The sequence below is a fragment of the Sminthopsis crassicaudata genome, chromosome 3, assembly GCF_048593235.1.
Source record: "Sminthopsis crassicaudata isolate SCR6 chromosome 3, ASM4859323v1, whole genome shotgun sequence".
Classification (NCBI taxonomy): domain Eukaryota; kingdom Metazoa; phylum Chordata; class Mammalia; order Dasyuromorphia; family Dasyuridae; genus Sminthopsis; species Sminthopsis crassicaudata.
Window position 1 is genome coordinate 195326965 of NC_133619.1, and position 21871 is coordinate 195348835.

Consider the following 21871-nt stretch of genomic DNA (forward strand, 5'->3'; position numbering starts at 1 on the left):
GGACATTCAACAAATAAGTGAATTTCATCTATTCTTGATGAAAAACCAGATCTAAACAAAAAGTGTGATCTCCAAATATAGAGCTCAAGAGAAACCTAAAAAGGTAAAAAGAAATCTTGGGAACTATATTTCTGCTTAAAGATATATAAAGAACACATGTATAATTTGTTCCAGTAACTTGAGGTGGAAAGGAAATTGTACCAGAAAAAAGGGTAAAATGGCAGTACTGCATCTCAAGAAGAGGCAAAGGAAACCTATTATATCTAAGAGAAAGAATTGAGGGGGGTGAACAGAGTGTATATCATACTGCCATCAGAACTGACTTAAAGAGAAAAATATTAGAAATATTTAATTTATGGGGAAACTTCTCCTACCTCATTGAAAAGTGGGAGGGGAAAAATGAAAAGGGAAGTCAAATGGAAGAGAATACAGAAATTGTGAGGAAAAGGGATAAGATAGGGGGAGGAACTCTAAGGTGGGGGAAGGGATACTAAAAAGGGAGGGCAGTGAGAAGCAAGTGGTACTCATAAGTTTAATACTGGGGAGGGGGATAAGGGAGAAGGAAAGGAGAAACTTATAAGCAAGGGTTAACAAGATGGCAAGTAATACAAAATTGGAAATTTTAACTACAAATGTAAATGGGGTAAATTCTCTCATAAAAAGTGGAGGAAGCAGACTGGATTAAAAGCCAGAATCCTACAATATGTTGTTTGCAGGAAACACATAAAGCAGGGTGATACTTACAGAGTAAAGGTAAAAGATTGGAGCAGAATCTACTATGTTTCAGGTGAAGTAAAAAAAGCAGGGGTGGCCATCCTGATCTCAGATCAAGCAAAAGCAAAAACTGATCTAATTAAAAGAGATAAGGAAGGGCACTATATCGTGCTAAAGGGTAGCATAGATAATGAAGCAATATCAATATTAAACATATATGCACCAAGCATTGAAATTCTTAAAAGAGAAATTAAGAGAGCTACAAGAAAAAATAGACAACAAAACTATAATAGTGGGAGATCTCAACCTTGCACTCCTAAAATGAGATAAATCAAACCACAAAATAATTAAGAAAAGTCAAAGAGGTAAATAGAATACTAGAAAAATTAGATATGATAGATCTTTGAAGAAAACTAAATGGAGACAGAAAGGAATATACTTTCTTCTCAGCACTTCATGGAACCTATAAAAAAAAATCGACCATATATTATGACATAAAAATCTCAAGCTCAAATGCAATAAGGCAGAAATAGTAAAAGCATTCTTTTCAGACCACAATGCAATGAAAATTACATTCAATAAAAAGCCAGGGGAAAATAGACCAAAAAATAATTGGAACCTAAATAATCTCATACTGAAGAACGATTGGGTGAAACAGCAAATCATAACTTCACCCAAGAAAATGACAATAAAGAAGCATCATACCAAAATCTGTGAGATGCAGCCAAAGTAGTAATAAGGGGAAATTTCATATCTCTAGAGGCCTACTTGAATAAAATAGAGAAAGAGAAGGTTAATGATTTGGGCTTGCAACTAAAAATGCTAGAAAAAGAACAAATTTAAAGCCCCCAAACACTAAACTTGAAATTCTAAAAATAAAAGGAGAGATCAATAAAATTGAAAGTAAAAAACTGTTGAATTAATTAATAAAATTGAGAGTTGGTTCTATGAAAAAAAAAAACAATAAATTGACAAACATTGAGTAAATCTGATTAAAAAAAAGGAGAGAGGAAAATCAAATTGTTAGTCTTGAAAATGATAAGGCAGAACTCGCCACAAATGAAGAGGAAATTAGAGCAATAATTAGGAGTTACTTTGCCCAACTTTATGCCAATAAATTCGATAAATTAAATAAAATGGAAGAATACCTTCAAAAATATAGCTTGCCGAGATTAACAGAGGAATAAGTAAATAATTTAAACAGTCCCATTTTAGAAAAAGAAATAGAAAAAGCTATTAACCAACTCCCTAAGAAAAAATCCCCAGGACCAGATGGATTTACAAGTGAATTCTACTAAACATTTAAAGAACAATTAACTCCAATGCTATATAAACTATTTGAAAAAATAGGGATTGAAGGAGTCCCACCAAATGCTTTTTATGACACAGACATGGTACTGATACATAAACCAGGAAGGTCAAAAACAGAGAAAAAAAATTATAGATCAAACTCCCTAATGAATATTGATGCTAAAATCTTAAATAAAATATTAGCAAAAAGATTATAGAAAATCATCCCCAGGATAATATACTATGACCAAGTAGGATTTATACCAGGAATGCAGGGCTGGTTCAATATTAGGAAAACTATTAGCATAATTGATTATATCAATAACTAAATTAAGAAAAACCATATGATCATCTCAATAGATGCAGAAAAAGCATTTGATAAAATCCAACATCCATTCCTAATAAAAACACTAGAGAAGATAGGAATAAATGAACTTTTTCTTAAAATAGTCAGGAGCATATATTTAAAACAGTCAGTAAGCATCATATGTAATGGGGAAAAACTGGAATCTTTCCAAGTAAGAAAAGTGAAGCAAGGTTGTCCACTATCACCATTATTATTCAATATTGTATTAGAAATGCTAGCCTCAGCAATAAGAGGAGAGAGAGAGAGAGAGAGAGAGAGAGAGAGAGAGAGAGAGAGAGAGAGATTAAATAAATTAAAGTAAGTAATGAGGAACCCCAGAGATTTTTCTAAAAAAGCTATTAGAAATAATTCATAACTTTAGCAAAGTTACAAGATACAAAATAAATCCACATAAATCCTCAGCATTTTTATATATCACCCACAAGAGATACAAAGAGAAATTCCATTCAAAATAACTGTCCATAGCATAAAATATTTGAAAATCTATTTACCAAAGGAAAGTCAGGAATTATATGAGCAAAATTACAAAACACTTTCCACACAAATAAAGTAAGATTTAAATAATTGGAAAAATATTAAGTGCTCTTGGATAGGCTGAGCAAATATAATAAGCAAATAAGATGACAATACTCCCTAAACCAATCTATTTATTTAATGTCACACCAATCAAACTCCCAAGAAACTGCTTTAATGATCTAGAAAAAATGACAACAAAATTCATATGGAAGAACAAAAGGTTGAGAATTTCAAGGGAATTAATGAAAAAAAAAATCAAATGAAGGTGGCCTAGCTGTACCTGATCTAAAACTATATTATAAAGCAATAGTAAACAAAACCATTTGGTACTGGCTAAGAAATAGATTATTTTATCAATGGAATAGGTTAGGCTCACAAGACAAAATAGTCAATTATAAAAATCTAGTGTTTGACAAACCCAGAGATCTTAACTTTGGGATAAGAATTCACTATTTGACAAAAACTGCTGGGAAACTGGAAATTAGTGTGGCATAAATTAGGCATGGACCCACACTTAACACCATATACCAAGATAAGATCAAAATGGGTCCATGATTTAGGCATAAAGAATGATATCATAAACAAATTAGAGGAACATAGGATAGTTTACCTCTCATACTTGTGGAAGAGGAAGGAATTTGTGACCAAAGAAGAACTAGAGATCACTATTGATCACAAAATAGAAAATTTTGATTACATTAAATTAAAAAGCCTTTGTACAAACAAAACTAATACAAACAAAATTAGAAGGGAAGCAAGAAACTGGGAAAACATTTTTACAGTTAAAGGTTCTGATAAAGGTCTCATTTTTAAAATATATAGAGAATTGAGTGTAATTTATAAGAAATCAAACCATTCTCCAATTGATAAATGGTCAAAGGATATGAACAGACAATTTTCAGATGATGAAATTGAAGCTATTTCCACTTATATGAAAGAGTGTTCCAAATCACTATTGATCAGAGAAATGCAAATTAAGACAACTCTGAGATACCACTACACACCTGTCAGATTGGCTAAGATGACAGGAAAAAATAATTATAAATGTTGGAGGGGATGTGGGAAAACTGGAACATTGATGCATTGCTGATGGAGTTGTGAATGTATCCAACTATTCTGGAAAGCAATCTGGAATTATGTCCCAAAAGTTATCAAACTATGCATATCCTTTGATCCAGCAGTACTACTACTAGGCTTATATCCCAAAGAAATACCAAAGAAGGGAAAGGGACCTGTGTGCCAAAATGTTTGTGGCAGCCCTTTTTGTAGTAGCTAGAAACTGGAAAATGAGTGGATGTCCATCAATTGGAGAATGGTTGGGTAAATTGTGGTATGTGAATGTTATGAAATGTTATTGTTCTGCAAGAAATGACCAGCAGGATGAATACAGAGAGGCTTGGAGAAACTTACATGAACTGATGCTAAGTTAAATAAGCAGAACCAGGAAATCATTATGCACTTCAACAACGATACTATATAAGGATGTATTCTGATGGAAGTGGATATCTTTAACAAAGAGAAGATCTAATTCAGTTCCAAATGATCAATGATGGACAGAATCAGTCACATCCAGAAAAGGAACACTGGGAAATGAGTGTAAATTGTTTGCACTTTTGTTTTTCTTCCAAAGTTATTTTTTATCTTCTAAATCCAATTCTTCCTGTGCAACAAGAGAACTGTTCAGTTCTGCACACATATATTGTATATATTGTATCTAGGATATACTATAACATAATTCACATGTATAAGACTGCTTGCCACCTAGGGAAGGAGGTGGAAGGAGGGAAGGGAAAAGTCGAAACAGAAAAGTGAGTGCAAGGGATAATATTGTAAAAAATTACCCAGACGTATGTTGTTGTGGGTCTGCTTCCCTGCAGCTTCACTGGAATCTGAAAGTTTCTTACTGAGCGCTTCACGCTATCACCAGCCTTCGGACGTCTCTGGCCCCGGAGACAGGAGCGGGGAATAAGCAAACAGAGAGCCAACATGTAGCAGAGCTGTTCTTTATTGTCTGCTCCCCAAAATGTCTCCCCGAGCTGCCGCTGGCTATTCCTCTTATAGAGATTCTTCTTGGACCCTCCCCGAAACCTCCCATTGTGGGCGGGGCCAGCTCCTTTAGCAATGCCTAGCCGTTTTTCTCCTTATATGGCCAGGCAACTCATAGTTCCACGCATCTACTGACACGTAGCTCTATTAGTCAACCCGGAACCACATCTTGGAGATGACTGACATTAGGGCGGCTCCCTTCCGCACAGGGGGATCAGTTCCAGTCCCATTACAGTATGTTCTGTCAATAAAAAGTTATAATAATAATAATAAAAAAGCTATATTAACATATAAAGAGTTTTTTGTCATTTTAAAGTGAATAATGAACATTTTAAAATTTAAAAAAGAGTATTCTTTTAATACCGTTTTTCTTAAAAATTATCATTATTTTATAATTTCTTCTATTGTGGAATTGTCTATAAGCTTTATTTCCCTTGAAAGGTTTGGTAACTTATCCATTGTAATTCAGTCAATAAACATTTATTAAGGGTTTTCTATGTTATAGGCATTGTGCTTAACATTCAGAATACCAAGAAAAGTCAGTCAGATAATCGCTATTATCAAAGAGCTCACAGTTTATAGGAATCAACTTCAAAACAACTATATACAAATAAATTATATACTGAGAAAATCTGAAAAAACAACAGAGGGAAAGCACTAGAGATAGCAAGGTGGTACAGTGGACAAAGAGGTCAGTCTTAGGGGAGGAATTTTTCTACTCTGAAAAGTCCATTTCATTACTAGGATCACAAGCCCAGACCCCCTAAAAAGAGTTTTCATTAAAAAAAAATCATTAAATCAAAATGGGAAAAACATAATGGGCATATGAAAAAGCACATTCTTGAGTTAGAAAAAAATTTTTTTTCCAATAAAACTTGATCATCCTTTAATTAACAGCAATAGGATCAAAGGTATTGAGCTGGAAGAGGTGTTTTATAACCTAATGTTATTTTACAGTTAATAAAATAGAAATTTAGGGAAGTTTAGTAACTTGTGGAGAATCAGAGTTTAAGCTCAAATCTTGTGATCCCAAAGCTAATGTTCTGTCTGTCCTCTGTTGAAAAAAAAATTGAATTACAAAACTATTAATTATGTATCCATTTTATGCTCTTTATAATGATAACTACTTTGAATGAACATTTAGCATTTTTCTTCTGGCAGAATGGATTTAAGGTAAAATTTTGTTTTATACATTGTTAAAAACTTCCTTTGTAACAATCCAGAATGATTTAGATCAACTATTTAGTTTATGCACATTCTGTGACATTCATTTTGTTACTCTTGATTAGGCTGTTACACATTCATAAAACATAAAGCTAATTATGGTTCATGAAATTCTTCAGTACTCTTAGCAGCTGACCTAGTTTAGCTTTGTTCCTGTCAACATTGGTCCAAATCTCACAGGAATAAATTGACAATAGCAGATATGTTTTTTTTTTAATATGTTTATTTGCTTTTTTGTTAGGTGTTCCTGAGAAGCCTCAGATTAGTGGGTTTTCATCACCAGTTATGGAAGGAGATTTGATGCAACTAACTTGCAAAACATCTGGAAGTAAACCTGCAGCTGATATCAGATGGTTTAAAAATGATAAAGAGATTAAAGGTAAGGAAAAGGAGATGCTACTGCAATTGAAGGAAATGTGTTTCAATTTGGAATGGAATGCTAAAGGACATTTTTAATTTGTTTTTAAAAGTTTTCTTTTGTGTGTCAATCATATAGATTCAGTCCTTCAATTTAGTATGATGGGAAATTGTAGAATAGATCATGAATTGCTAATTGCTGAAATTTAAAAAAATAAGCAAAAAATTAAAATAAAACATGCATGACTATGTTTGATCAAAAATAATGAAATTTAATAAAATTTGGAGAGAACATGGGCAGAACATGTCATGAAATGCCATAATGCAAGAATCAATAGTAACTGACTTGTCCTGAATTCATTTGTTGTTGATCAGTTGTTTCAGTCATGTCTGGCTTTTCATGACTCCATGTGTTATTTTGTTGGCAAATATACTGAAGTGGTTGCAAATTTCTTCTTAGAGGTAAGAAAACAGAAGTAAACAAGGTTAAGTCACTTGCTTAGAGACACACAGCTAATAAATATGGAAAGCCAGATTTCTACTCATGAAGATAAATATTCCCATTTTTAGGCTGGTCACTTAAATCACTGCCATCACTACCTTGTCTTTCAATGCTTATTAAAATATGCATATGTTAAAATATGTATATTTTGTGTATATGTATATACAAACATTTTTAAGAATGTTTTGGTTTTTGTTTTGTTACCTAAGGGAAGATTGAGAAATGGAAAATTTTGGTCTCCAAAATTCAGAAAATATGAGATTGGAGTAACATATACATTAAAATCCCATTGTAAGTACTTGCTTATACCAAGGATCGTTTTGTTCCCTAAAATGAGAGTGAAAAGAAGTTTCTTTCAAATTATATCACTATATTTGCAATCACTTAATATATTTTGAAATGTAAGATGTATATGTCACAAGACATATATTAATTATTGTTTAGGACCAGTAGATCAACTCTTCCAATATACAAATAATTGAGACAAATAAAAATACTTCATAATTATGTTTTATCCCTAAAATATTTTTAATTAAAGCAATATTACAGTATTTTAGCTTAATACCAATTCTTTTCTTCATTTTTAAAAATCAATAAAAGTTAAATAAAGGTATGGAACATTTTTTAAGCCAAACATCTAGGCACAAATTAAGTATGAAGACATTGAACATGTAGATACTCAGGAAACAATGCTATGTGAGTATTGATGAATTAGGGAGAAGATATCACACATGGTAGCAATGAATGGCACTCTTTGAAAAAAATCTCTGAACCAGCCCTGAAGTCAGGAGAACCTGAGTTCAAATCTGGTCTCAAACATTTAACACTTCATAACTATGTGACCCTGGGCAAGTCACTTAAGCCCAATTGCCAGGGGGGGGGGGGGGGAAAGAACAAAGAAAAAAAAAGAAATAAATCTCTGAGAAAAAAAGAAAAAGAGCTCAACTGACTATTTGCTCCTATAAATTTATCTCTGTAGGAATAGTATTTAACTCTTGTGTCTGACTGTAATTTTTTGTCTGTTTTCATTATGGTCTAATCCTCAATACAATCTTTCTATATATTCCTCTTTTATGGTTTTTGATGAAATATAATCCAAAGAGTTTGAAGTCATGTTATTGGTTATTAAGTATAATAGTCTTATGATAGTCAATAATCAGAAAAACATTATACTTGACTGTGGTATTTCAGTACTACTCTGACAAAATTCCTTTGATTTTCATTTAAATTATACTATAAAGTTTAAAAAAAAAGAAAGAAAAAATAATGGAAAAAAGAAGTTTGCAAAGATATCTTGTTTTAAAAGAAAAGAAGACAAAAGCTATAATGAAACAGAATAAGCAAGACAACCTTGAAATATATAGGTTGAACTTACCACATATCTAAAAAGAAAAACAATCAATACCTTATAAGGATTCAACTTGTAGTGTAAGATTTACTATTTGTTTTCTGCAGGGTAAATGGAAATGCCCATTTCAGTTGGTATTTGTTAAATTAAAATTAAAAATTAGTTTTAAAATATTTTTAAAATTATAATGCAATACAAAAATATGTGCAGAAAATTCATTCTTTACACCAACACTTGTCGATTGAATCTTAGACTACTATTAGGTAAATATGTGTGGATATAGATTTATGCATTATGCATATATGTGTGTATATATATATATATATATATGTATGTATATATGTATATATATATACATATACATATACATATCTACTTGCTTTATAATTATTTTTGCCAGAAATATTTTATAATAAAAATGATCAGCATAAGAAATTTTGCATAGAATATGGGAATTTTAGTTTTAAAAAACACACCTTTGTCAATTAGCATCTTATGTCTAGTCAGTACTTTTGCCAAACTTAAATAGATGATCCAGAAGCAAACTGAAATTTTGATATTTAAACTTTAAGAAATATTTTCCAGTAACCTATGGCAGTGTTTTATTTCTATTGATAACTCTTATTTATCCATCCAGATATCCATATATCATCCAGATAAAACATCATACTATTTATATAACTGTTTTTTTTTTTAGTAACTGGTATTCATAAAGGGATCAGTTAGATTGTATAGGGAATAGAGCGCTGGACTAGGAATCAGTAAAACTCTTCTTCATGAGTTCATATGCTCAAACAGTACCTGTGTGACTCTGGGCAAGTCACTAAATCCTGTTTGCCTCAATTTCATCATCTGTAAAATGTACTGGGGAAGGAAATGGCAAATCACCACAACATCTTTGCAAAGAAAACCTCAAAAGGTATCATGAAGAGTTGGGTTGAAAAATGGCTAAACACAACAACAATGCATAAAATATTTTAAAGTGATTTTCAAAGTTTCATTCTTTTCTTACCTTCCCATACATGCAAAATTTGGGATAAACTATTTTCTACCAAGAATCCTTCTTCAATATACCTACTAAATACTTATGTATCCTTATCATGAATATTGCTCTAGATGGGGAACTTGGTATCTATTCATACAGCCCATTTGTCTTTTCTATTGTTCTGCTTTTGTAATTTTTTTTCCTTTCATCTAGTTCATATCTGTCTCTTTGTAACTTCTTGCTATATTCCCTTAGGGTCAAAGAAAACTCATATTTACTCTGATGCCAAATACAGCAAAACTAATACCTCTTCCCTAATATATGACTTTTAAGTACTTGAGAAGTGCTATCTTATCCTATTGAGGTATCTTTTCTCCAGGATAAAAACATTTCTATCCTTCAGTTAATTCTCATTTAACACGGACTTAAGAATTTTTGCATAATTGTTGCTCTCTTCTGACTAGCTTGCAATTATTAATATGCTCCCGAAAATATGAAAGTTTTCTTTACTACCCCTTCCTCTTTTAAAGTTTTAAACATGCCACTGATACTTTTTATTATTACCCTGCTTGAAGACATGGAGACAGTCTAGCTCATGATTTATTTTAGCATTCGTTTCCACTATAGTCAAATTCCTCATTAAATTTTCATAACATTATGATTATACTTCATAGTATATAATCATCATTTACTTCTTAACTTGCTGAATTACTACTTATCCCACAGGGTTGTTGTCAGGGAATTACTTTTCAAACTGAAAAATGCCATGTGATGGAGACCAAGAAGAAGAGAGGCCTTTGGAGAGAGTAAACGATTATTACTAATTGCTTTCTTCTGACCTTTTGCACAGTATTTACCCTAAAGGTCATGCCACTTGGTCCAGTAAATGTTTCCATGACTCCATTCTCTCTGGCCTTTTGTTAACTCTTCAATATATGAATCAATGTGAATCAATAATAATTTATCAATTTATCAAGTTTTGACTGGTTATCTATAGAAGCAGTTCCCAAACTAATTTGGTCACAAATATTTTGAGACACTGAATGAATATATTAATGAAATTTGTAATTATTAGTTGAGATATATGAATAAAAATATCTTTTTGAAAAAAGATGATCAGGGAATTTTATAGCAAAACAGATGAATACAGATATATTTTTGCTACCAAATATATTAATGTTTATTTTAAAAGCATATTGATATAGTATTATATCTATGTAAAGAAAAATTTTAGTAGCATTGGATTCATTTACAAAGGATTATAAAGATTATTGAGGATATCATTTAAAAAATACTAGTCTCTGTTGTCCATGATTATTTATTTCTATAAACATTTGATTTATAAACTAATATAAGTTGTAATGATGAAGATAGAAGTAAAAAGCTGATGAGACCAAAACTTAGTTCAAAGATATATTTTAAAAATTTGAAAAACTCAAGTACTATTATGGATAATTAATAGGATAAATGTGTGTTTATGTGTTTAGATGAGATAGTACAAAAATACTAGATAAGACAAGGAGGTGAGAAAATTTTGTAAATTGTTTTCCATTTAGTTAAAAAAATTTATTAATGAGTGTCATATATTTTTGAGTCGTGGTCCTCAATCTAAATCACTCTGCTTTCCCAGGCAATTATTTCCTGAAACAACTTTTAGGATTTCAGAATATCCACAATCAGAAAATGAGGGCATGAGTTGTTTTGTGTTTCTGCTACACTACTAAACACACAGTACTACATAAATACTTGTTGAATTAAATTAAGTTGAATGTCTGTGTTTATATATTATACATTTATAACGTATATTGAATATAGGCTAATAAATAGAATAAAGTAAGATCCAAAGATTTTTATCATTCTTAGGTATATAATCTCTTATAAACTAAGGCTCAAAATCACAAAATCTCAGTCAGAAAGAATTTCAGAAATAATTTAATACAATCTATATGTGAGCAAGAATGTGCCCCGCCTCCCCTTCCCCCCCAAGAGGGGATCATACTAATTTTGCTTAAAGACTTCTAGTGAAGGATAACCTATTTCCTCCCAAGACAAACAAGTCTACTTTTGGATAGTTCTAACTGTACGGAAGTTTTTACATAAAGCCTAGATCTACTTCTTTCATATTCCACGCCTCACCTCCAGTTCTGCCTTCTGAGGCTAAGCTAAACAACTTTAATATTTATTTCACTTGACAGCCTTTCAGATATTTGAAGCTAATTATATTTTTTCTAAACCTTCAATTCCTTCAGGGCCAGCTAGGGCTTGTCTGTACCATGTCTCTCCTCGGTCACTCTTTCACATGTACTTCTTAAAATCATCTTTATAATACATCACTCTTGGCATGTATATTCACTCAGTCCTGTCCATCTGGCCACAGATGGCCAATGTCTATTCTTTCCTCAGCTTCCCAATTACTGATATCTATATACAAATTCTAGTTCTCTGTCTCAATTCCATATTACTTTCCTTAACTTCCAAAAAGGACTACCCCTACCTAGTTGATTTTTAACTTGATAGCAGGTATTACCTATATCTTTATGCTAGATCTCTTTTCTTCCCGACCTTCACCCCCAATTCCCTTACATCTATTACCATCAAACACATATAAAATGTTTTTTTTTTTCTTTCTTTTTTGGCTCCATAGCTGTCCAACTCATAAAAGTAACCCAATTCTTTGTGTATATGTGTGTGTTTAATTCCTTTTTTAAACTATTTTTATTTTTTAGTTTTAGTTTTTAACATTCACTTTTTTCTTTTCTTAGATTTCTTTTTAATAATAGATTTTTATTTTCAAAATATATGCAAAGATAGTTTTCAACATTCACTCTTGCAAAACTTTGTGTTCCAAAATTTTCTCTCTCCCTTCCTCCCACTCCCTCCTGTAGATAGCAAGTCGAATATATATTAAAGCAAGTCAAATATATATATAAAACATGAGCAGTTCTTCTATACATTTCCACTTTTATCATGCTGCACAAGAAAAAAATCAGATCAAAAAAAGAAAAAAAGCAAGCAAACAATAATAAAAAAGGTGAAAATACTATGTTGTGATCCACATTCAATCCTCACAATCCTCTTCCTGATGGAGATTGCTTTCTAAATATAGATGGCTTGTTCAATCAGAAATCTATTGGAATCACCTCATTGTTGTAAGGAGTTTCATCAATCAGGATTGATCATCACATAATCTTGATGTTACTATATACAATGTTCTCTTGGTTCTACTCACTTCATTTAGCATCAGTTCATGTAAATCTCTCTAGGCTTATCTGAAATCATTCTTCTGATTGTTTCTTATAGAATAAAATTCCATAACATTCATATACTATAAGTTATTCAGCCATTCCCCAACTGATGACCATCTACTCAGTTTTCCATTCTTTACTTTCAAAAGAGGCAGCTACAAACATTTTTGCACATATGGTCCTTTTCCCTTTTAGGGGAAGGCATCCTATTTCTAAGTGTCATTTTCACTTTTCCTCCTCTTTCCTAAATGATGAATTGTTTAGCTCTTGATGTCCTGCACGGGAAAAGGTTTTGACAACATATTTAATTGTTTAATGATTCTGTACTTGTTTAATTTCTTGTTATTTCTCATAAAAGTTTAGATACTTGTCTAATCCCTTGTCCAGTCTCCAAGAACTATAATTCTTAAAAGAGGTCTTAATTTGATGGTCTTGATCATTGTATTCTTCTTCTTCCAAGAAGGAAGAGCTCCCTGAACCTTATCTTTGGGATAAGAAAGATATTAATTCACTCTTTCACACCATTATACCTTATTCTGGATAACTGCAATATCTTTTTTATATCCTGGTGATCTTGGTTTCTTGTTACTGTTTTTGTAGATAGGTCATGAAGGGAAGTATTATCCTCACTTCTTGTAGCAAGCTGTCGTCTCCAGAAGCTGCTGGATCTCTCTCTGGGAAGAGATCTGCTGTGTCTACTCAAATCTCTCAGACAGATTCTTTTTCCTGTAGTGAACCGTTGTCTCCAGGCAGTTGCTGTTAACTCTTGTCCAGAGAAGTGACTTCCCTTCCTGCAGAGAGCCCCATCAAGCCTGATGCAATTCAGAGTCTTCTCCTTGAATCTCCTCCAGCTCTTATCCTTCTCCATGTAGACTCACTTTCCAGGCCCACTGTTGCTTTTTATCCTCCCAGAGAATGGGCGTGGGATAATGCAAGGGCTTCTGGGAAGAACCACTTCAGCCAATGAGCTTGCTCCTTCTATCAAGTCAACCTGAGTTCTCACCTTGTAATTGTCCAGAAAACCTGAATTCTCACCTTATCACTGTCCAGACAACCTGAGTTCTCACTTAGTAATCCTAACATCTCCCCCTTTCTTTTGATTTAGAACATAGGACAGTCATGACCTTGAAACATAAATCCATCAATATGGGAAGTATTACAGATAATTACATAAATGACCTTGAAACATAAATCCATCAATATGGGAAGTATTGCAGATAATTACATAAATTACATAAGCACATAGTAACATAGTAACGTAACACATGCTAGAAGTATATAACATAATCATAAATTGAAAATTTATAAATGTCCATAAGTCCATTGTCCATTAGTCTCATCTTGTGTGAGGAAGTCCAATGATTCCTGCTTGTTTTTAAAGTTCTTTAACAGTCTTCTTATTATCCATGCTCTTTCAGTGTCAGATGTTTCTTAGATCTTCTCCTTTATTTTGAGGTCTTTCTCTTTTTCTGTCTCTCTCTGATGGACAAGGAGAATATGACTCATTGGCACCCATCTGATTCCTTCTCCTGCTGAAGAAATACAAGCAAACCCTCTCCCCCAGGCAGTTAACCTATCTGGTCCCTTCCATTCACCACTTTCTGGATCTCTCCACATCACCTGGCGATTATCTAAGGACAGTGGAGATGCTCGCACTGGACACTGCCCTTCTGGTGGGTTATAAAACCTGTCTGCCGGAGCCAGTGCATCTTTGTCAAAAATTAGAAAATTAATGGTATAGAGAACTAAATTTAGAAGTTCCCTAGGGCTACCTGTGGCTCCCCCTTTCTTTTGTTTTTGGAGGAGTGTCTTAATATCTCTGTTTCTTCTCTCTACTATTGCCTGCCCTTGAGGATTAAAGGGTATGCCCGTGGTATGTAAAATCTTATACTGTGCACAAAAGTGTGTAAAATGTTTGGACGTATATGCAGGTCCATTGTCTGTTTTTATTGCTTGTGGCACACCCATAATTGCAAAAGCTTGTATAAGGAATTCAGTGACCACTCGGGCTGTCTCTTTTGCTGCTGGCATTGCAAATGTGAATCCTGAAAAGGTGTCTACCACGACATGAATAAAAGATAGACGACCAAAAGATTTATAATGGGTCACATCCATTTGCCAGATTTCATTGGGTCTCAAACCACGAGGATTCTTCCCTGGAGGGAGTGTAGGAGCATGGAAAGGAAGACAAGCTGTACAGCTTTTTACTATGCTCCTAGCTTCCTCTCTTGTGATTCCAAATTGTAAACGTAAAGCTCGAGCAGCCTGATGATATTTAGAATGAGATTCTTGTGCTTCCTGAAATAAAGGACTACTGGCTAACATGGTTAGAAGGCTATCTGCCTTTGAATTTCCATCAAAAATGGGACCTGGAAGTCCACTATGTGAGTGGACATGCAAGATATAAATCTTGCCTGGATGTTTTCTCACTTGCTCTTGAAGTTCCTTAAGTCCCTGTTCAGGCACCAAATTGCGAAGGTCTGGTCTAGCTCCTCTTGTCAGGATAAGCAAAAGTCCTTGCCCCACGTTGGGCGCCAATTGTAGCAAGCTGTCGTCTCCAGAAGCTGCTGGATCGCTCTCTGGGAAGAGATCTGCTGTGTCTACTCAAATCTCTCAGACAGATTCTTCTTCCTGTAGTGAACCGTTGTCTCCAGGCAGTTGCTGTTAACTCTTGTCCAGAGAAGTGACTTCCCTTCCTGCAGAGAGCCCCGTCAAGCCTGATGCAATTCAGAGTCTTCTCCTTGAATCTCCTCCAGCTCTTATCCTTCTCCATGTAGACTCACTTTCCAGGCCCACTGTTGCTTTTTATCCTCCCAGAGAATGGGCGTGGGATAATGCAAGGGCTTCTGGGAAGAACCACTTCAGCCAATGAGCTTGCTCCTTCTATCAAGTCAACCTGAGTTCTCACCTTGTAATTGTCCAGAAAACCTGAATTCTCACCTTATCACTGTCCAGACAACCTGAGTTCTCACTTAGTAATCCTAACAACTTCTAATCCAAGGAAAGGCAATGCCTAGATCACTCAACATAGCAGGGACAGAAAGACTCTTTTATCATATCCTAGATCCCATCCCTGTCCCTATATGACAAATGTGGGTCAGGAATTCCTGGAAACTTAAAGCCTTCATCCACTCCCAAGTGCCACTTGCTCCACTGCCTCTCCATGAACAAAGCCAAAAAGGAAGAAAGGAGGAGGTGAAGGAAGGAAGGAAGGCACTATCTCATGAAGTACTTAAAGCAATGCTGTGAGGTAGATGCTATTATTCCCATTTCATAAATGGAGAAACTGAGACAGAGATTTGCCTAGAGGCATACAGCTAGTAAGTATCTCAGCATGAATTTGCATTCTGATCATTCTGATTATATCACTAATTCTAAAATAACTGGGAAGTCATAGCATTAGGGGAAAGGATTTGAGCGTAGGGAAATCCTATTGAAGAAAGTGGGATATGAGCTAAGTCCCAAAAGGAGTCAAGTATGCTAAGACATGAAGGTGAGTAGTGTGAAGGAATTATGAATAGACAACCAATACAGAAGAAAAAATATTTGAGAGAATAAGTCCCTGATTAATTGATTGGTCAAATATAATCTTCAAGGAGTATGTTATTTCAATAAGATTTTCCATAACCTATATATTAAGTTGCTTATTCTTCTTTCCATTCTTTTGTCTAGTAATATAATTTTTTTTTTTTTTGGCTGATCTTCCTTTAGAGATCTATTATCTCACTTTATGTGAGATAATAGCTTCATTTCTTTTGGGAATCTTGGTGGAACTAGTGGAACTAGTAATAATCTATGTTTTTGATTGGGAATTAATTGGATTTATTTGGTTTGATTTGGAATTTTGTGGAGTTGTTCTCTTTTATTTTTGTGGCTTGAAAATACCTGGATTTAAGCAGAGAAAGACACATTAAACATTATTATGTGTCAGGTATTGTGTTAACTGATAAAGATACAGATTTAAAAAAAAAAAGATAAATATTTATAAAGGGAAATTTCAAAGTGGAGAAAGGACAATTCAGCTACAGAGAGATTAAAGAAATCCAGAAAATGAGTTGAGTTGGGAGTGAACATTATGACTGGGGGCATGTTCAAAGAAATGTCCTAACCAGTGACCCCCCAAATATGAAGAGTTCTATATTTATATTGGTGGGGTTTTTTTGTTTGTTTTGTTTTGTTTTTTGGTTTGTTTGTTTGTTTGTTTTACTCAATTTTCCAGTCTTGCTTCCTGAACTGGAACTGGAATCCTTCCAGAATAAATGGTGGGGCATGATTTGTTTCTTATGTTTATCACTGAACTTCCTGTCACTTCACCATCTAAGTTCTAAGCATTAGGTTCTTCACAGAGATCAGATAATTAAATTGGGACAAGGTCAGGGAGTGGCCTAATTGCTGCCTGCCTAATATAAAGCCAAGAAATTCCTAACTCATGCTCTACTGTCATAAAGACATAAAGATTCTAGGTATTGATAGCTAGTCCCTGTTCCCCCATCTCCTGGTTCCCAGGTACATAAATGTGGGATCCAGGAATTCCCTAGCTTACCTCTTCTGCATTTTGTAAGGCTCTTTCTGCTATGTACGTTGGCCCAAGACTTTCTGGCTCAAATTCTTTCCTACTTATTTCTTTTTGTAAGCTTAGGCTAGAAAAAATACCACACATATTTCTTCCTTAAATTTTCGGATTATTATTCTTTCTGTTGCTTGGTTGTTTTTTCTCACTAGGAAAGTAGTGTTAAATTTAGAATGTTTTGCTTCACCATCTTGAAAGCTATGTTGGAATCATAATAATTAGGATCCGAGCGTTTTGCTTCCTTAATGGTAAAAAGAGTTAATTTTATTAATCATTGGATATATTTCTATTTTTTAATCTTTCTTCCATTTTTCTCCTTAAAGGTTCTTGGCATGTCTTTGCTTAGCTAAATAATTTCCTACATTTTATTTAAACAATTTTTAACTGCTCAAAATTTTCCATAATCCTTCATCATATGATTTTATAAATGAGTTATGTGACTTTGGATCTTCATCTTTCCCCTTGGCAATTTAAATTAAGTGTGTGTCGACCAGGATGCTTTCTGCTCTCTTTTGGTATTCTTGTTGTGACAATAAATTTAGAGCCCCCAAATATCTCTACATAGTGTTATCCATGTTGATTCTATTTCTGAAGCTCATTCATATTATTTCATTTCTTAGTACTTCTTTAAATAGTTCAGAATTTTGCTGTTTCAATTATACACCTTTTATCATTATTATTCTTTCTTCTTGCTTTTTATTAATTCTGATTTTGCCCTGACAAGTCAGCAATCTGATTGTCCACAGACAGGTGATTCAAGAATAACTTTGAAAGCAATAACAAGTCTTTTTCTGTCTGTTACAAATTAATCTACATCATTAATTAGTGTTATTTGGGTCCTGTCATGCCCCATGCCTATTACTAATTCTTTTCTGAAAAAAAAAATTTTGTGCTATAAAAGAATAAAATTTCTATTTAATTTATCAAAGAATGACTTTCTTACATCTTTTTTTTTTCTGAATCATGTATTCTCAGATATTATATATGTGTTGGTAATTATTTATTTACCATCCCACCTTTTCCCATATTTGCATTTCAGTACTAAATATGAGTATCTTAATTTAATTTGGCGAATATTTTCAAGTTATCCATATAATTTCTCTATCTCTTCTTCCTCAACATAGACTTCAAGAATTCAAAGCCCACTTATACTTCATAAAGCAGGCTTACAGATAAGGAACTTTGCAACTAGTAAATATATAAAATAGAATTTGAATTTAGGTCTTTTAGACTCCTAATCCAGCAGTCTTATCTACTATACTACTCTAACAAGATGTTGAACATGAGTGAACTCACAACAGAGAAGTCAGAAGAAACAGGTTTGAGAGAAAGATAATAAGATCTGTTTAAGACATGCAGAATTTAAAAAGCTGGTAGGACCATGAAGAAAACTTATTAGCCATATTAGCAACTAGAGATGTAGGAATACTCTCAATGAAGGTATCAGAATGTGCATCTACTTAAAGCTTTTATGGAAAAAAAAATGTTTGAGCATGGTGTATTATTATATAAAGAGCTTTAATTTTTTTTTAAATTTTTTTTAATTCATTTTTCCAAATTATCCCCTCCCTCCCTGCACTCCCTCCCCCCGATGACAGGTAATCCCATACATTTTTAATTTGATCTTTTTCTAGCCTTTTAAGTTGCAAGCCCAATTCGTTAATCTTCTCTTTCTCTATTTTCTTCAAATAAGCCTCTAAAGATATAAAATTTCCCCTTATTACTGCTTTAGCTGCATCCCACAGATTTTGGTATGATGTCTCATCATTGTCATTATCTTGGGTGAAATTATTAATTATTTCTATAATTTGCTCTTTCACCCAGTCATTCTTTAAGATGAGATTATTCAGTTTCCAATTACTTTTTGGTCTATTTATCCCTAACTTTTTACTGAATGTAGCTTTTATTACATTGTGGTCTTAGAAGAAGGCATTTATTATTTCTGCCTTCCTACATTTAATTTTGTCCTAATATATGGTCAATTTTTGTATAGGATCCATGAACTGCTGAGAAGAAAGTATATTCCTTTCTATTGCCATTCAGTTTTCTCCAAAGGTCTATCATACCTAGTTTTTCTAATGTTCTATTTACTTTTTAAATTTCTTCCTTGTTTGTTTTGTGGTTTGATTTGTCTAAATCTGAGAGTGCAAGGTTGAGATCTCCCACTATTATAGTTTTACTGTCTATTTCTTCTTGCAACTCTCTTAACTTTTCCTTTAGAAAGTTAGATGCTATACCACTTGGTGCATATATGTTTAGTATCGATATGGCTTCATTATTTATGCTATCTTTCAGCAGGATATAGTTTCCTTCCTTATCTCTTTTAATTAGATCAACTTCTGCTTTTGCTTGATCTGAGATAAGGATAGTTACCCCTGCTTTTTTGGCTTTACCTGAAGCATAATAGATTCTGCTCCAACCTTTTACCTTTACTCTATATGTATCTCCCTGCTTTAAGTGTGTTTCCTGTAAACAACATATTGTAGGGTTCTGATTTTTGATCCAGTCTGCTATCTGTCTCCGTTTGATGGGAGCGTTCATCCCATTCACATTTATAGTTAAAATTACTAATTCTGTATTTCCTGCCATCATATTATCCCCAGATTATGCTTTTTCCCTTGACCCCCCTGAACCCCTTCCCCAATATTCAATTTATAGACCACACTTGTGATGCGCAGCCCTCCCTTTTTTTTTTTAGTATCCCTCCCCCCTCCCTCCACGTCCCTTCCCTTATTCTCCTTTTCCTTTTCCCTTTTCCTCTCCCCCCCTTTTAATGAGGTGAGAGAGAATTCTCTAAAAAACAAATATGACAATTATTTACTCTTTGAGCCTCTTCTGATGAGAGTAAGATTTACACAATGATTCTCCCCCTCTCTAAATTCCCTCAAATATGGTGTATTTTCTATGCCTCTTCCTGGGATGTAGTTTCCCTCTTTTTATCACTCCCTTCCCCTTTTTCTGATACTACCCCCTTCCCTTTACTACACCCCCTCCTTTTTTTTTTCTTTTATATCAGTAAAATCAAATTATCCATGCGTACTTTCTATATACCCACAACAGAGATATAGTTCTCAAGGGTTCTGTGTACCTTTTTCTGTTTCTCTTCAGTCTTGTGGATATAGATCAAATTTTTTGTTTAAGTCTGGTTTTTTTCTTAGAAACATATGGAATTCCTCTATTTCATTGAATGACCATCTTCTTCCATGGAAAAAGATGCTAAACTTAGCTGGGTAGTTTATTCTTGGTTGCAATCCTTGATCTTTTGCCTTTCGGAATATCAGGTTCCAGGCCCTTCTATCTTTTAATGTGGAGGCAGCCAGATCTTGTGTGACCCTTATTGTGGCACCTTGGTATTTAAATTGTTTTTTTCTAACTGCTTGCAGGATTTTCTCCTTTGTGTGGTAATACTGCAGCTTAGCCACAATATTCCGTGGTGTTCTTTTTTTAGGGTCTATTTCAGAAGGAGTTCGATGAATTCTTTCAACATCTACTTTCCCCTCTGTTTCTATTATCTCTAGACAGTTCTCTTTGATAATTTCCTGTAAAATAGAATCTAGGCTCTTTTTTTGGTCATAGTTTTCGGGAAGTCCAATGATCGGCAGATTATCTCTCCTAGATCTATTTTCCAGGTCTATAGATTTTCCCAGTAAGTATTGGACGTTGTTCTCCAGCTTCTATTTTTTTTTTTTTTTTTTTTTGTTTTGTTTGACTGATTCTTGGGTTCTCTGTGAATCATTCATTTCTATTTGTTCCATCCTGACTTTTAAGGAGTTATTTTCTTCTTTCACAGTTTTTAGTTCTTTTTGTAAATGCCCAATTTCATTTTTAAATGAGTTATTTTGCTCTATTGAATTTTTTTCCATTTCCCTAATTTTTTTTTTTTGAGAATTATTTTCTTTTTCTATTTTCTTGGGACTTTTTTTATCTTCTCCAATTCAGAAATCCTATTTTCTTGAGACTTTTTTATCTTCTCCAATTCAGAAATCCTACTTTCCTGTGATTTTTTTACCTTTTCTAATTCACTAAATTTGTTTCCCTGCATCTCCTGTGAATTCTTTATTTTTTCCAACTCCAATTTCATAGCTTCTCTTTCCTTCCCCAATTTTTCTTCAAACTTTCTTAACTTTTTAATAGTCTCTTGAAGGAGAGAGTTATGTGATGGGGGGCAGGAATCGTTCCCCTTTAGGTTGTTATCTGCTGACTCTCTGCTGTTAACTTCCTCGGGGTTGGATACCTGCTCTTTCTCTGTGTAGAAGGAATCTATGTTTTTTTTGGGCTTCTTGCTCATACTTAAAAAATCTTTTGGGGTCTGTCCCTGGGGTAGGAAATTATTTATTTATTTCTTTACCAGCTTCCTCCCAGACGGGATGGATGCAGCGGCCCCTGCGCCTGAGCTAAGAGAGAGCTCTGGGAGAGAGTTCCCCACCCCCTCCCTGGAAGTGCCCCAGAGGTGACCAGCACTGCTATGCTCTGAGGGTGCTGTGTTTTAGCGGCTTCCCTGAGGTTGAGACTGAACAGTAAAGGCGGCTCAAAGCCTAGCCTATGCGTCCTGGTGGGGCGTGGATGTCTGCAGCAGGTGACATGAAAAGCCCCTGTGCTCAAACTGGAAGTGTCTGCCAGAAACCGCGGTCCCTAGTTCAAAGGTTCCGCTTCTCTGGGACCTCCGTTCCACAGCCTCCAGCCAGCCGAGCCAGGCACTATGAGTTA

The 21871-nt window shown here is 33.9% G+C and overlaps 1 protein-coding gene across 3 annotated transcripts in view; it reads left to right on the forward strand.

Moving 5' to 3' along the window:
• Positions 1 to 21871, forward strand: part of CADM2 (cell adhesion molecule 2) — a 1499715-nt gene that overhangs the window by 1275417 nt on the left and 202427 nt on the right. For all 3 annotated transcript variants that reach the window (XM_074299789.1, XM_074299790.1, XM_074299791.1), the window contains one exon: positions 6399 to 6536. In XM_074299789.1, the coding sequence (XP_074155890.1) occupies positions 6399 to 6536 (138 nt within the window). The remainder of the gene's footprint in view (positions 1 to 6398; positions 6537 to 21871) is intronic.